This window comes from Colias eurytheme, chromosome 5, assembly GCF_061535395.1.
Source record: "Colias eurytheme isolate Ceu_HAF_F1 chromosome 5, ilColEury1 Martin Lab GWU primary, whole genome shotgun sequence".
NCBI lineage: Eukaryota > Metazoa > Arthropoda > Insecta > Lepidoptera > Pieridae > Colias > Colias eurytheme.
Genome location: NC_142984.1, coordinates 1,366,673 through 1,382,871, shown reverse-complemented (window position 1 = coordinate 1,382,871; position 16,199 = coordinate 1,366,673). Strand labels below are relative to the sequence as shown.

The 16,199-nt window shown below is 34.6% G+C and overlaps 2 protein-coding genes across 2 annotated transcripts; both read left to right on the top strand.

The window, feature by feature from the left end:
* Positions 1-299: 299 nt before the first annotated feature.
* Positions 300-13,834, top strand: LOC149908263 (mitochondrial protein C2orf69 homolog). The gene is made up of 10 exons (XM_090102245.1): positions 300-376; positions 3,246-3,402; positions 3,840-3,967; positions 4,244-4,348; positions 5,272-5,380; positions 6,012-6,097; positions 7,162-7,311; positions 8,869-8,975; positions 12,426-12,538; positions 13,347-13,834. Exons 2-10 carry the CDS (start codon positions 3,277-3,279, stop codon positions 13,479-13,481), a joined length of 1,059 nt encoding a protein of 352 aa, XP_089958371.1. The 5' UTR covers positions 300-376; positions 3,246-3,276; the 3' UTR covers positions 13,482-13,834.
* On the top strand, positions 544-2,256 carry LOC149908264 (TWiK family of potassium channels protein 7). Its single transcript, XM_090102246.1, has one exon. It carries the CDS (start codon positions 657-659, stop codon positions 1,722-1,724), a length of 1,068 nt encoding a protein of 355 aa, XP_089958372.1. The 5' UTR covers positions 544-656; the 3' UTR covers positions 1,725-2,256.
* Positions 13,835-16,199: the final 2,365 nt, after the last annotated feature.

The following is a 16,199-nucleotide window of genomic DNA, read 5'->3' as shown; positions in this document are numbered from 1 at the left end:
ATAGTGAATATGATCATAGTTGAATCAAAACCCTTATTATCAATAAAGAAAATAAGGACAAATTGTGTAAAAATGTAATTTATATTCAAATTTATAACAACACTAAATATAATATTGAGTTAAATAAGTCATATTGAAACATTTACATATACTAACACCTGTTGAAAAGACAAAATTATGGTGCAAGTATCCAATATAAATCCTGTTTGACTTTGACTTTGGCGTTTTTATTGATAAACAATATTTTCTGCACAAATATTTTTAATGGACATAAAATTATAAAATAATTGTATAAAGCAAATAAAAATGATTTAAATACTGAAGCTACAATTCTTAAAAACATAAAAAATAAAAAGTGTTATTTGAACATTTTACGGTAAGTGCGCACCTAATTTTGATATTACATTTATATTTGAACACATTACAGAAATCAATCAATATTTGGATTTTTAATTTACACGAGTATTTTTGTGATTGAAATTTTTCTCCGATACATGCAAAGTGTAAGTATTGCATGAACTCCATAATATTTTGTAACCATAGCATCTGGCATTTTGCCAAATAAATTCCAGAAATAAACCATAACTTATGCGTGCGAACATTTGTATTAACCGCATATTACCGCTAATCTAGTTTAAGAAGTGTCCATCATTACAATGGAGCGTCATAACATACATTCAAGTGGCCACGGGTCTTTTAGGAGTAGAGATTCGACATCGTCGACGGGCAGCGATCCGCGCGAGAAAATTAAGGATTGCCTGCGGAAGTTCATTGCGTTTATGTTTACGCAAGTAGGTGTTGGCGCGCTCGTAGTCTGCTACGCGATATTAGGTGCTGCAAGTTTTATGCACATTGAGAAGGACAGCCCTGATGAACAGTTGGAGAATGTGAAGCAGTGGCGACGAAGTTGTGTCGAACAGCTGTGGAATATAACCAGCAGATATAATGTTTTGAATCAAACAGCCTGGATGTACAATAGTAACAATGTATTAAAGGTGTTCCAAAACAATATTACAGCAGCTATACATCTGGGATACAATGGGAGGTCTCCTGAAGATATATGGTCCTTCCCTGCAGCACTCATGTACTCATTATCAGTGTTTACAATGATTGGTTATGGGAATGTAGTGCCAAAGACTGTTTGGGGTAAAGTTGTGTCAATAGCATACGCTTGTTTCGGGATACCTATATATGTGCTCTACTTCTGTAATATGGGGAAGGTGTTAGCGCAGTCTTTTAAATGGTTATACATAACAGCACATGAGTGTAGTCGACGAGAGGATCCGTTGCTTGAAGATGGAGACGTCCAACCGAAGAGAAAAATCACAGTTCCTTCGACAGCTTGTCTATGGGTCATTTCCTTCTACATCCTGACTGGGACCATAATGTTTGGAGCTTGGGAGAAATGGAACTACCTAGACTCGACTTATTTCTGTGTTATCAGCTTGTGCAAGATTGGTTTTGGTGACTTTGTTCCGGGAGCTAATATTGCAGATTCTGCTGAAGGTTCACACTTGAAGTTGGTGATTAATTTTATTTATGTTCTGCTGGGAATGGGTTTAGTGGCCATGTGTTATAATCTTATGTGCGAGGATGTTAGGGTTAAAGTTAGAGAGCTAAAGGAGGAACTGAAGAACTGCCTTGATGATATCACATTGAAGATAACTGTGTGTATGAATGATACTAAGTATTATCATCAAAAGCAAACTAGAAATATTAAATGAGGAATGTATATGCTCTTTGGTTGCTTTTTATAAACCAATAAGGTTTTTCTGTGATCTGTGCATTTTTTAGAGCAGATCAGATTTTTTGATAATTGTTCTATTCTATTTGTTTTTTTAAAGTGCAAGTTGTATTGTTGTTGTCTAAGTGTTGTTTTAAGTGAACAAGTGTTTATAGAGTGTTAAAAAGTTTAAGGCATAATAATTTCAAAGAAAGGCAAATAATAAAACAAATAGACTAGTAAACTGCAAATAACATGCAAAAAATACAAGCAATAAAATTTTTGAGTGTTGGTTTAACCCATTGAGCCCCGAATGGCACGATCGGTCCACGACACAATAGATTTTCTATTGTGTCTGTGATTCCGGGGCCTGAGTTATTACAGTGCTATTATTCCATAGGCTTATAAATACCAAGGTTTATAAGAATGAAATAATTGAGTGAATCGCAAGTGCATATGCATATTTTTAAAGTTGTCTTTTATCTAATTTTGTTTTTTAACATAAGGATTTGTAAGGAAAGCTTATTGTATGTTTATAAGAAATTTTTAAAATCATGCTTTAACTAAGTTTAAGGGGTAGATAAACTATTTTTTATTATTTAATTCTGTTAAATCATCAACATAAACATTTTACAAAAAATAAATATTATTTATTAATTTTGTTTTATTTATATTCATCCTCTCTAAAATATCAAAGATTTTAAAAACTTATATTATTGCTAGAATAATTACCCATTTAGAAAAGAAATAACTATTTACTTTATAATAATGGACAATCTAATATGTAATACTATAATATTAATAGAATAAAATTTTAATCATTGAAATTTATACTCAAATGTTGATTTATTTAAATAAGTAAAATTCTGGAGACAAGTTATAAATTAAGGGAGAAATCCCTCTCTTTGAAAAATACAGTAGGGGTCAGCTAAAAAAGCTGCTAAAAACTTTCTGCTTCAGCTTTTTAGCAGCTAAAAAACTTTGCAGTTAGTCTCTCCGGCTATAATCAGTTTCTAACAAGTATAGTCAGCAAAATAAACTATTGTTAAACTACAGTTACATTATCAGTGACAAACAGATTTTACAGCGTAGAATCAGCAAGAAAGTAAAACTCAGACATATATTTAATATTTATTTAACAAGAATATGTTTAGCAGCTCTTTTGCATTGTCATTACATACATTCATATTTAAGTATTAGTTAAGAAAGAAGTTTCTGAATACTCGTCAGTTACTCTTTCTATAAGCAATTTCTAGTTCCTAGTAGTTTCATTTGTCATAGCATACATTTGTTTATAAAGCAGCTTCTACAGACTACAGAGTCAACAGTTATTTCTATAAGAAATTTCAACTGAGTAGAACCAACAGGAATCTCGACTGTTCCTTTCCACCATATCAAGAGTAAAAGGCGGCATTCATATTACCTACTACTTCAGAAAGCAGTTTCTACAGAGTCGACAGACACTCTTTCTATACGCAATTTAACAAAAAGAACCAATAAGAAACTCGGTAGTGCCTTCCAGCTATGCACCATCAAGAGTAGAGATCGGCGCGATGCTGCCGATCCGGTTGCGTCGCGTGAACGGCCATGAGGGGCGCGAGAACGACGTGCTGTTCCACCCGGCGAGGCAGAAGACCAACTCACCAGATACGCTTGTGTTCTTTGGTGGTGATGTACAGGTAATTTAGGTTAAGAGAGAAATAGTGTAGGATGTGTGGGATGTGATTTATTTCAAAGTTATTACTCAATATAAATAACAGAAAACTAAAAGGCATATTTCCTTCGCTTTGGTTAAATGACCCAACAAATTAAAATTAGAAAGGTGGCCTAGGCATCAGTCTAGATCATCTTTCTAATTTTAATTAGTTTTTATCAGCTAGAGCTGATGCTCTTTTTTTTTCAGCTAAAAAGAAAGTCTTGACAAGATATTTTAAACGTTCCAAACCTACAGTAAAATAATTCTGTAGATCCTCACATCTTGGATCTAACTACGATTCTAAATTATTATTTATAAGTTTTTTTTTGTTGTAGTTTACTGTTTACATTGAGTTTAAATTCCTTACCAAACATTGTGATATTAAGTCCCATAATGATATATTCTCTACACATTTATCAGGATTACGAGGAAGTGATGCAAACGCACCGCGACAACAGGAACTACGTCAGGTGGTCACTCGAGAACACGGCGCGGATGCTTAGCGAGAACTTCCCCACAAAGCACATAGTTGTCGTGAGACCGGCACGGTAAGTAGTCTATATTATGTATTTATTATGAAAGAAGTTCTTTAACTTGTATTTGATATAAATAATCCATCGGTACATATATCAATGCACCGTGCATTCAGTGATAAATATGTGTACGGAAAATTAACGTTCGCTAATAAAAAAAAATTATAGTTTGTTTCCAAAAAAAATTATAGTGTATTAAACCAATTGTTTCTCAGTTATTTTTCTAAAAAAACCCGTCACCTATCTCCAAAGAATGGTAAGCATTAATAAAACCCTACCAAGTTGTTCCAGGATAGAATACAAGAGCTTCAGTTGCTACGACAACTTCGTGCCGAGCAACAATGCGGGCGTGCCCGACCACACGCCCACGCACAACGCGCTGCACCATTTGGAGAAGTTAGTATAATAATTATGTTATACTAGCTTACCGCCCGTGGTTTCGCCCGCTTTGTCTAAAACCTAATAAATTATATACTAAAACCTTCCTCTTGAATCACTCTATCTATTAAAAAAAACCACATCAAAACCGTTGCGTAGTTTTAAAGATTTAAGCATACAAAGGGACATAGGGAAATAGGGACAGAGAAAGCGACTTTGTTTTATACTATGAAGTGATTAATTGTGTTGAGAAAAAGGAAAAAAAATGCGTAGTTACATATATTGATTGGGCAATGTGGAAAAATTTGTTATCAAATATATGATTGTATGTGTTGACAAAATAGTTAAATAAAAGAGGGTAGTTTCATATATTGACTGAAAAAAAGAGTTAATTCGCTATAATAACATTCTTATTTAAATAAATTGGCAGTACTGAGGGTAGTTATTTAAAATAATTAGCAATAATGAGGGTACCCTACCAAATTTAACTAAATTATTTGATTGCGAAAGAAAAGTTAGTATGTATATATGACCTAGATTCTAGTTAGTTTTAACGCTTTTTTTATAGCATCATGTCAAGTCTATAACTGGTTTCCGGGCGATGGAGCGGGGATTTAGTCCATCGTCCGGAGAGATGTGGTGGCGTGAGACGTGTTCCGCTCACGCCGCCCCATGAGGTTAGAGCTGGTTGGCTCACAATTTGTTTTGGCCCGGCGACGGGCAGCCGCTGACGGGGTCACGGAAGAATTCTACCATACCCGTGGCCCCGTCGTTGATGCGGCTTGACGGAACACAGTGGGGTTTTGGTCGGTAGGAATCCGACATAACCCACGGCCCCTTCCCCGGAGGCCGTGGGTATCTATGCAAGATTTCCCCACTTAAAAAAAAAAAAAAAAAAAAAAAAAAAAAAAGTCTATAACTGGTTTATTTCTTAACGTCAGGTTACTCCAAGAGCTAAGCATACGAGTGAAAGAGCTGCCAACTCGCCAACTGACGGACGCAGTCACGTATGGCATGTATCCTGATGATGATGTTGATATCGAGGAACAGGTGTGTGGGTAGTTATGAAAATATGTGTAGTTGATAGGTTTATATTTCTCTCTAAAAAGTTTTGATTAAGTTAAAAAAAAGAAGTTTTTTTTACGAATAGTAATAAATCGTTTGTTTTTTGTTTCACATAACACAGAAGCTGATTTGTGGATTTATTTTTAATATTAAAGTGAAACTTTTATTACATCGTCTCAAACTTTTTGGTCTGTGTAGCGCATGTCGCGTGTATCGCGGCTGCCGAGTAGGTATACCTACTCGGCAGCCGACCGTCACGCGACATGCGCTACACAAAGCAGTGTTCGGAACCGTTCGAACAGTTTCACTTTTTCCGTGGTTTCATAAAACCACACAACATTTTTTTATTTGCGGATAGTTCAGAATCTGGATAAAAATTAAACAGAATGTGACATTTATCATATGAAACTTTTCCGTCTCGTTTTATTTTAAGTCTGGAAGTAAGTAAGTATTGAAACTGGGCGCGCATACTTTATCCAACTTTAATTTTTCATAAACTAAGCTCAAAACTATAAAAAAATAATCATTATCCCATTAGCTAATATATTCAAAACAAAAACAAGAGTTTTTCTCATGAAAAACAATACTTTTATTCGAAAAATACATTTATTCGCAGGGCGCAAGTAACAGTGAAAACAAGAGCAAATCAAACGGAGCCGCAAAGAGCGAAGCGGCACAAAGCACGAGCCTTGAACACAAGCAGTGAGTAGGTTTAGTTCCAATGGATGTCGTGATGGATTTATCTAACTACCCACATTTTATATAAAAAGAAATAAGTATTTACAATACAAATTGGATGTTTCTGATATTTGTTTATTCTTATTAAAGTAATATCATAGAAAAATCTCTCATACAGCTTTTTGATTGAAGTTTAGGAAGTTTTTTTTTATGTAATTTTTCGCAGTATATGTTTTTACTAGCCGCTTCGCGCGGTTTCACCCCCGTGGCTCCTCTCCTGTTGGTCGTAGCGTGATGGTATATAGCCTATAGCCTTCCTCGATAAATGAGCTATCTAACACCGAAAGAATTTTTCAAATCGGACCAGTAGTTCCCGAGATTAGCGCGTTCAAACAAACAAACAAACAAACAAACAAACAAACTCTTCAGCTTTATAATATTAGTATAGATTTCTTTTTAGTTTCTTGGTTTTACTTGAAAATACAAAAACGCAGTGGTTCTATGTGTATAAATGTTATGTGTTCGATTTATTATTACTGTATATTAATTGTTGCTTATAGTTCACTATTTGTTGCATGAAGATTGTTTTCTCTGGAATCTAAATGATTGGATGTTCTTACTGATAATGGGTGTTACTATGTGTTCAAAATATATAATAATGCTGTTTTAATACCATTCTTCACAACTTGCTTACTACTTACTCTGCTATGCATTTTACGATCTATACATATTTAGTATCTGTCGAGAATTAAAAAGAAAAAGACCCAAAATAGTCTGTATAATATAGTTCGATTCAAACGTAATGGCGGTTCGCTCAGGTGCGAGTGCGGGTGCGCACAGGTCCCTTAACGTCCCGCTAATATCTTAAATTGTTTTCTGCGCATAGCATCGTACAATGTTCCGAGCCGCCATTAAGTTTGAATCGTACTGTAATTAACTATTTTTCTACGAAGTAGCATTAAAGAATGTCTATTTTCTATATTATATTATTTTGTTCTATTTGTAGGATGATATTTTGAACTGTGTTATAAATGTCGTACAATGTGCCATTTTACCGTTTTCCAATACAAATTCAACCCAAAACCCAGGTGCCCACTCTGGTGGCGGGATACCCTATCCCTGGACAAGAGCAAGCTCAGTCTGGTGGGCTTCAGCAAGGGTTGTGTGGTGCTCAACCAGCTGATATATGAGTTCCACTACACCAAGACACTGACTCCGTGGGACAGGCATATGTGCAGGTGGGTGTAGAAAAATATCTGTGTTTTTTGCCTTAAAATTTGTGGATATTTAGGTATTCTCGCCGTGAAACTTTGCCTTATATTTTAAGGCATATGTGTAGGTGGGTGTATTTTTGTAAAATATCTGTTTTTTTTTTGCCTTAAATTTTGTGGATATTTAGGTACGCCGTGTAAACTCTGCCTTATATTTTAAGGAATTGAATTTTGATTTTTGAAGTGAAACTTCTTTATCGGGGTTGGAAAAAAATGTAGTGTAACATTTTTTCAGTACGCGTGACATTTTTCCGTTACGCGCCATCTTTTTCCTATCCCTACCACGCGTGATTCGACGTATTCCTGTAAAGTTGCATATAGTAATTTTTTTTTTTAAAAATAAGGTCATAAAGAAGTTTCACTTATAACGTGTGTACTCTAGTACACGCACACATTTTTTTTTATATGTGACAGACTTTAAAATTTTACTAGTAGTAAGGGTAAATATGTGGGATAGGAATTTAATAAAGTACACATAAATGAAAGACATGACAGAAAAAACAATGATTTGCCAACAATATTAGATACGTTATATAATAAATATGCACAATTTTTGAAAAATCTGACAGTGAGTCAGGTTTGTATGAATAATTTACAAAATATATAAAGGTTAAAAAAGACGCCGTCGCTGTCTGTCATAAGATATTTTTAACATTTACCACTGATTCGGATTACCAGGTAGTAATCTTAAATGTATACATATTATATTGTACCAATGCCCTATCAATTTTCTAATAAATCGATTCAGCCGTCTCAAGTTAGTGTAGTGTCTGTAGTAGTGTTGATGATATGTTAGTTATTTTTTAAACGTGTCTGGCTAGATGTAAGAACCATGAAAACTGTCTGGCTCTTGAGGTAACATCTTTTTATATGTCCCCAAGTAACATATATAAAATTTAGCTTTTAAACTATAATGAAAGTAAGGTACAATTTTATACACCCTTACTACCTGTTTCCTGCCAAAGTAACCACAACCCAGACTTGATAATCGCTAGTCGTTCTTATCTGTATCGGAGACATATACAGAGAAACTTTCAACTTTTCTAAAATAAGGAATGTCTGGCCGTCGTGGGCTCTTGGGTTATAATAATCACTACATAGTATAAAACAAAGTCGCTTTCTCTGTCCCTATGTCCCTTTGTATGCTTAAATCTTTAAAACTACGCAACGGATTTTGATGCGGTTTTTTGTAATAGATAGAATATTTTATGTTTTTGTATGTTTAATCAAGAATCACTTAACAGTTCTCTTTAATTTTGTCGGTTATATTAATCGATTTAGAATCATAAAGCAAGAATTAAATGGCCTTTTTAACGTGATAACGTTTTTAAAATCGATTTAGTCGGGTGACTGATGTTCAGAAACTTGTGTCACACCAAAACCTCACGAGCGCGATCGCAGGTATAGCGAGAGAGAGACGGACCGATCTCCCGTCTCATCTCGAGCGCTGCCACCAATAAGACGTTATCACGTAAACATCTCGATCGTAAACCTACTTTACAAACAACCAATTTTTGTATATAGGTTCATAGAGCTAATAGAGGAGATGTGGTGGGTGGACGGCGGGCACGCGGGCGGCAAGAACACCTGGCTCTCCGCGCGGAGCCTGCTCGAGACGCTCACACGGCTCAGTGAGTTGCTCTATATAGTGATAAAGTTGCTTTATATTATGATAACTAGTAAAAAATACGGTTCTTAAGGGTCAAAATGGTATAATTTAAAAAATATATTTTTTTTAATATTTAGAATTTAACACTATACCGGGGTGTCTTAGTTTAGGTACACGTCCAATCGGACTTATAGTTTTACGTACGCTGAGTATTTATAAAACTCATAAAATTCCAAATTTATTTTATTTTAAGAGATGTATTCCTTAACTTTAACTGGCAACCCACTCTGGTTGGCCACCCGCATTCGCGCTTACGTTTTAGATTATGGTTTCATAGATAAAATGCCCGCATAAGCGAAGCGATATACAGTAGAGATGTAACGGATAGCAGTTTGGCCGGATACCGGATATTCGGCCGACCAAGTGGCCGGATAGCCGAATATCCGGCCGCCGAATATCCGGCGAAACTTAGCCTTGGATTAGCTATGGACTCGGTTCGATTCGGGTCTTTTCGTTGATGAGTGAAGTTAACAATTGTACAATTTTATTATTGTGTCGATTGCATGCAGGGCAGACACGTGCGTGATCGTTTTTAAGTTATAATTTTATTTGTGCTCTTATTATTTTAAGTACATACACATACATAGGTCTAAAAGATTTAGCAACGAGAAATGGCATCGGTGAGGAAAAGATCGTCTTTAAGGGAATACTTTGAGATAAGCAGTGAAAATAAAAAGTTAGCTCTTTGTTTATTATGCAATGTTAATATTTCTCGTGGCGGCGAAGCGAAAAAAGCAGGTAATGTATCTAATAATAAATAATCTAATTGCAATAATTTTAATACCTATCAAGTAAAATAATATCTTGCAAGTTTCGTAACATATTCAATAATTATTGATTTCGGGGAAATGTGATTCTTGCTAAATAAAGCAAATAATTACTCAAAAATATGTTTCTTTTATCCAGCAAATAGTAGCTATCCGATATTCGGCCGGATAGTATTATGGCGGCCGGATAGGCCGGATACCGGATAGTTACCGGATATCCGTTTCATCTCTAATATACAGGGTGTAATCGTTAAGTGTGCACAGGCGATTTTTCCGTAAGTATTACAGATAACAAAAAACTTTAAACTGATATCGAAAGTACTTAACCTAATGAGTAAAATGGCGGTAATAAATTTTTAAAAATAAATCGAGAAATATCAAAAAAATTATCTTTAAACCCTCCCATACATTAAATATGAAATATGAATATCCCATATACATTTAATATGAAAGATTTTAGCTTTCTTTTTCTTTTTTTGGTTTTCTGCTTTAATTACTTCGCAAATTTGAAGTGACATTTTCCACGTTTTTCTGGACATTTTCACGCATTTTCCGGATATTTTCCGGGAATTTTCCTGACATTTTCCGGACATTTCCCAGGCATTTTCCGGGGATTTTCCAGGCATTTCCACGCATTTTCCGGACATTTTCACGCATTTTTCGGGTATTTTCCAGATATTTTCCACGCATTTTCCGGACATTTCCCTGACATAGCCTGTAAATGTCTGGAAAATCCCCGGGAAATGCTCGGAAAATCCCCGGAAAATGTCTGGGAAATTCCCGGAAAATAACCGGAAAATGCCTGGGAAATGTCTGGAAAATATCCGGAAAATGCGTGGAAATTTCCGGAAAAAACGTGGAAAATGCCTGGAAAATCCCTGGAAAATGTCTTGAAAATATCCGGAAAATGCGTGAAAATGTCCGGAAAATATCCGGAAAATGCGTGAAAATGTCCGGGGGAAGCGTGGAAAATGCCTGGAAAATCCCCGAAAAATGCCTGAGAAATGTCCGGAAAATGCGTGAAAATGTCCGGGGGAAGCGTGGAAAATGCCTGGAAAATCCCCGAAAAATGCCTGAGAAATGTCCGGATAATGTTGGGACATGCGTGGCAAATGCCTGGAAAATCCCCGGAAAATGCCAGGGAAATGTCCGGAAAATGTCTGGAAAACACCCGGAAAATCCCCGGGTAATGCTCGGAAAATCCCCGGAAAATGCCTGGGAAATTCCCGGAAAATGTCCGGAATATGTCTGGAAAACACCCAGAAATCCCCGGGAGATGCTCGGAAAATCCCCGGAAAATACCTGGGAAATTCCCGGGAAATGCTCGGAAAATGCGTGGAAATTTCCGGAAAAACCGTGGAAAATGCCTGGAAAATATCCGAAAAATGCGTGAAAATTTCCGGAAAATTTCCGGTAAATGCGTGAAAATGTCCGGAAAATGCGCTAATATGTCCGGAAAATGCGTGAAAATGTCCGGTAAATGCCTGAGAAATGTCTGGGAAATGCGTGGAAAATCCCCGGAAAATGTTAGGGAAATGGCCGGAAAATGTCTGGGAAACATCCGGAAAATCCCCGGGAAATGTTCGGAAAATCCCCGGAAAATGCCTGGGAAATTCCCGGAAAATGCCTGGGAAAATCCCGGAAAATAACCGGAAAATGCCAGGGAAATGCCTGGAAAATATCTGGAAAATATCCGGAAAATGCGTGAAAATGTCCGAAAAAAGCGTGGAAAATGCTCGGAAAATCCCCGGAAAATATCCGGAAAATGCGTGAAAATGTCCGGAAAAAGCGTGGAAAATGCCACTTCAAATTTGCGAAGTAATTAAAGCAGAAAACCAAAAAAGAAAAAGAAAGCTAAAATCTTTCATATTAAATGTATATGGGATATTCATATTTCATACTTAATGTATGGGAGGGTTTAAAGATAATTTTTTTGATATATTTTCTCGATTTATTTTTTAAAATTTATTACGGCCTTTTTATTTCGATATCAGTTTAAAGTTTTTTGTTATCTGTAATACTTACGGAAAAATCGCCTGTGCACACTTAACGATTACACCCTGTATACAGGCTGCGTGAAGGAATAAAAACATAAAATTTCTATAAATATTTTAAATTTCATTTTGTTGTTTATGTATTTTTTACAAAATCATAAGTCCCATCGAGCGTAGTATACCAATGATGGGACACCCCGAATATTAAGTCACGTTCTTGATTTTTTTTCTTCTTAGTTTCGATTCACAGTGTCTCCACTAACTTATAAGTAAAATGTTATATATGTGTGTGCTAAGTAAAATGTTATATAGGGTGACTGGTAAGACGTCAGACGCATTTAGACAGGAGCTTCTTCTCATGAAACTGAACAACTTTTTTTCTACAACTTTGCTGAATTCGTAGAAAAAAATTTGGACTTTGTATGGAAATCGGTCAGCTGATTAGCGAAGTTTCCTTACAAAGTCCAATTTTTTTTTTACGAATTCAGCACAGTTGTAGAACAAAAGTTGTTCAGTTTCATGAGTAGAAGTTCCTGTCTAAATTCGTCTAATGTCTTACCTTTCACCCTGTTTGTGTGTGTGCTAAATAAAATGTTATAAGTATATGTGTGTGCTAAGTAAAATGGTATAGGTATATTTATGTGTGTGCAGACGTGCGCGTGTACGTGCACGTGAGCGGGTACCAGGTGCGCGACGCGGCGCGGCCCTGGGTCGGGCGGGAGGAGCGCGCCTTCACCGCGCTGCTGCACAAGCTCGGCGCTAAGGTGCCTACATTCAAATAAATAAATCATTTATTTTCACATAAAAAATTTACAAATTAAAGTGACCCAGGCTCCTAAGATAGTAAGAACTGCGCAACAAATCCGTTCAAAAATCTTTAATTTCCAAATACTTGCGTAAAATCAAACACTAGAAAGTACTACATTCCGCATTTAACATCGCATCATCCATGTAATAAAAACGACCAAGTGCGAGTCGGACTCGCGCACGAAGGGACTATGGGAAATATATATATTTTTTTTAATTTATAGTATTTTTGTTGTTATAGCGGCAACGGAAATACATCATTTTTCAGCATTTTGTGTCAATTTCAGCTTTAGCTATCACACTTTATGAGATACAGTCTGGAGACAGATAGAAAATAAAGTCTCAGTAATAGGGTCACGTTTTGCCGTTTCGGTACGGAAGCCTAAAAAATAATCATTTACATATTTTAAACTTTCAGCTAAATTATTTCAGTTTTTATGGGAATTATTACTTATTACATAGAAATTATTAAAGTGAAACTTTTATTACATCGTCTCAAACTGTTTGGTCTGTGTAGCGCATGTCGCGTGTATCGCGGCTGCCGAGTAGGTATACCTACTCGGCAGCCGACCGTCACGCGACATGCGCTACACAAAGCAGTGTTCGGAACCGTTCGAACAGTTTCACTTTTACTTTTTCAAACAAATAAACTCTTCAGCTTTATAATATTAATATAAATTACACATAAATTATTACGTATTAAGAATTATTGTATCATATAATCTTGTTTATTTAATAATTATAATGTTTTTTTGATAATTTCAGATTGATCGATACCTACACGACGACGCCAGTTCCCCGCACTCGCTCAACACTCACTTCGAAGTGCTCAGCAATTTTAAAGCGGTACAAGATTCGAGGCCCAGCGACATGCATGATGCTTCCGACGATGATAATTAAATGTACCAAATAGACCAATAAAAAGACTTCATCTAAATGTTTCTCTTACTGATTAACATGCGATTATCAACTCTATTGATGTTGTTTTAAAGACTAAATATATAAATAGACATTCTTCGATAAAGCTTTGTTAGAAGTGAAGATTACTTTTTCTGTGAAATATTTGAATCGATAAATGTCTGTAGAAGATAAATTGATGTCCAAATCATTGCTTTTATATAATGTACTTTTGAAACAGTATTTTTATCAAATTTATTTTGTACATAATTAAAATAAGGTATTTGGAGCTTCGGGTAAAATATGCCATATCAATTTATTTTGCTGACTAAATGTATTATAAATATATGAGTTTTCTCAATTAATGTGAAATAGATGTCAAATTACATGTGTGAGCATATCGATGTATTCATTTAAAGTACAAAATCTAATTTTAAGTTATTTATTTTCATGTAATTAGGTTTATCATTACATGTCAAAACTGATCTCATCTTCATTGTAAAGTAAAATTTATGGAATAAATATATTTTGAACCAAAACTTTGGTTTCGTTTATTTTCCTTCTTGAAATCTTTGTGCTATTTTAATCTATGAGAACTTAATATTTTTACACTTACTTTAATGCAAGAAAATGTTATTTTGGTTAAGCCTAAATATTTATTGCAGTATCACACAAGGTGAAGTGTTGGAATTGTTTCATGTTTAAAATATGTACATATGAAAACAATAGGTCAAATAAGATAAAAACATGAGTTACATTTATATTCTTACTTAATTGGTAAAATTGTTCATAATACATACTTAGTCAAAGGTAATGATCCTGGAAAAATTAAAATCTATACATATACAAATATGAGAATCTTGCGATTTTCGCAGATACGGTTAATTTTATCATAAACTTAGACCAAAATTTTAGATATTAAAATTAATTATCTATAGATATTAAAATTAATTAAACGGCTGTTCACGCGGCCAGCATTAAATGTATTTAGTTTGATTTGGCTATAATATCGCCTAAGGTATTCATTTAATTTGCATAGTGTTCAGATAAAAAAATATATTTAAGCCACCTAACGTTATAGGTATATTAAGTGATGAAGTACCTAGTAGTAGATACCTTCTGTATTTGTATAAATGTTTATTTAAATCAGACAAGCCAGAGCGAATGCTCATTCTACTCCCACTATTTCAAATTCTATTAGTATAAACAGGCATAGAGCATTCTTTCGTTCTTCTAAGTGTGTTCGAAAAGATTCTACGGAATGTTCTAGCAGGGCCGCGCCGACCCCCGGCAGCGCCTGTGTGCGAAACCTATGAAGCGCCTCTTTTTTAACGAATCATCATAAAAACAAATTTAATTTTTGAATAAATATTTTTAATTGATAATTTTGACTGAAATAAATGTTCTCCAGTTTTACAGTACTTAGATAATATTATCATTAATATCTAAGTGTACAAAACTGTGGAACATTTAGGAATTAGGATACTAAATAGGTAAATCCCGTTCGCTTCTGCTTGCCAATTATTGCGAAAATTAATAAAACTCGAACAAAATTTTAACATGCTTTAATTTAATACTTAAATATGAATAACAAAGAAGCTGACTTTTTTCTAAGAATAATAATACTCATATGACTATTACCTATCTATGTTATGTTTTAAAAAAACAACAAGAGTCTTAACATTTGCAAGAATACAAATTATACAAACATTACTTAAATTATAATATTTCCACTTTTCTCGCTTTTTTGTTTGCGAAATCCTTAATGGTTTCATGTATGTCTATATGGTCTAGTATGGCCTCCTCTATGGATATTGTTGCTAAATTAGTTAATCTTTCCTGACTCATTGTAGAGCGCAGGTAATTTTTTATAAGTTTTAATTTAGAAAAGGACCTTTCCGCGCTTGCTACTGTAACTGGCATAGTTAGCATAATTCGTAATGCTATGGTAATGTTAGGGCATACAGCTGTCAAATTGTTTAAATATATAAATTCAAGAATTTTTACCACATCATTACTTAATTTTTTGAAAAATGGCTGACAAGACATAATTTCTTCACACAAATCATCGGCATTAATATCCAATGAATCATTTGCTGAAAGTTTCTCCTGTAAACGATGACAGCTACTTCTTAATCGACTTTGATCTTGGTCATCACTTAAATTAAATAAAAAATTAAACACGTCGTTGTGATTATTCAATAAATCAAATCTTTCATCTACGGAGGATAACGCTTGGTCTAATATATAAAAAAATACATTAATTTTAAAAGAGGTTTTCGGATCATTTATAGTGTGGTCTTCGTGTTCATAATCAAAACTCTTTGGAGTTTTACGACGTCTTAGGGGTCTGGATCTGGAAGTTTCAAATTCAGGTTCGACGTCTAATTCTTCGGCAATTTTTTTGGCATCACTTACGATTTCTTCAAAATTTGTGTCTGTTCTAATTTTTATCAAAAACTTTTTTAATTCTGTTAAAGCATCTAAAGCAACTTGCATATTCATATCGACGGACTGTAGAATTTTACTCACAAAATTTACTTTTGTCAATATTATATGCCATACATTTAGTGAACAAATGAATGAAAAGGTGCATATTTTTTCTGCTAGACATTTAGCGTCATATTTTGCCTTCTGATCATATGATATATTATTAATTGATATTTCATATAGGGCATCATAAATTTTTGGTAAATTTGTAAACAGCGGTTTTATAGCATC

Bases quoted from the DNA above. Each gene is read 5' to 3' on its own strand.
- LOC149908264 (XM_090102246.1), top strand. From the start codon at position 657: ATGGAGCGTCATAACATACATTCAAGTGGCCACGGGTCTTTTAGGAGT.
- LOC149908263 (XM_090102245.1), top strand. From the start codon at position 3,277: ATGCTGCCGATCCGGTTGCGTCGCGTGAACGGCCATGAGGGGCGCGAG. The intron at 6,098-7,161 runs GTGAGTAGGTTT...CCCAAAACCCAG, and splicing joins ACGAGCCTTGAACACAAGCA to GTGCCCACTCTGGTGGCGGG. The intron at 7,312-8,868 runs GTGGGTGTAGAA...TTTTGTATATAG, and splicing joins TGGGACAGGCATATGTGCAG to GTTCATAGAGCTAATAGAGG.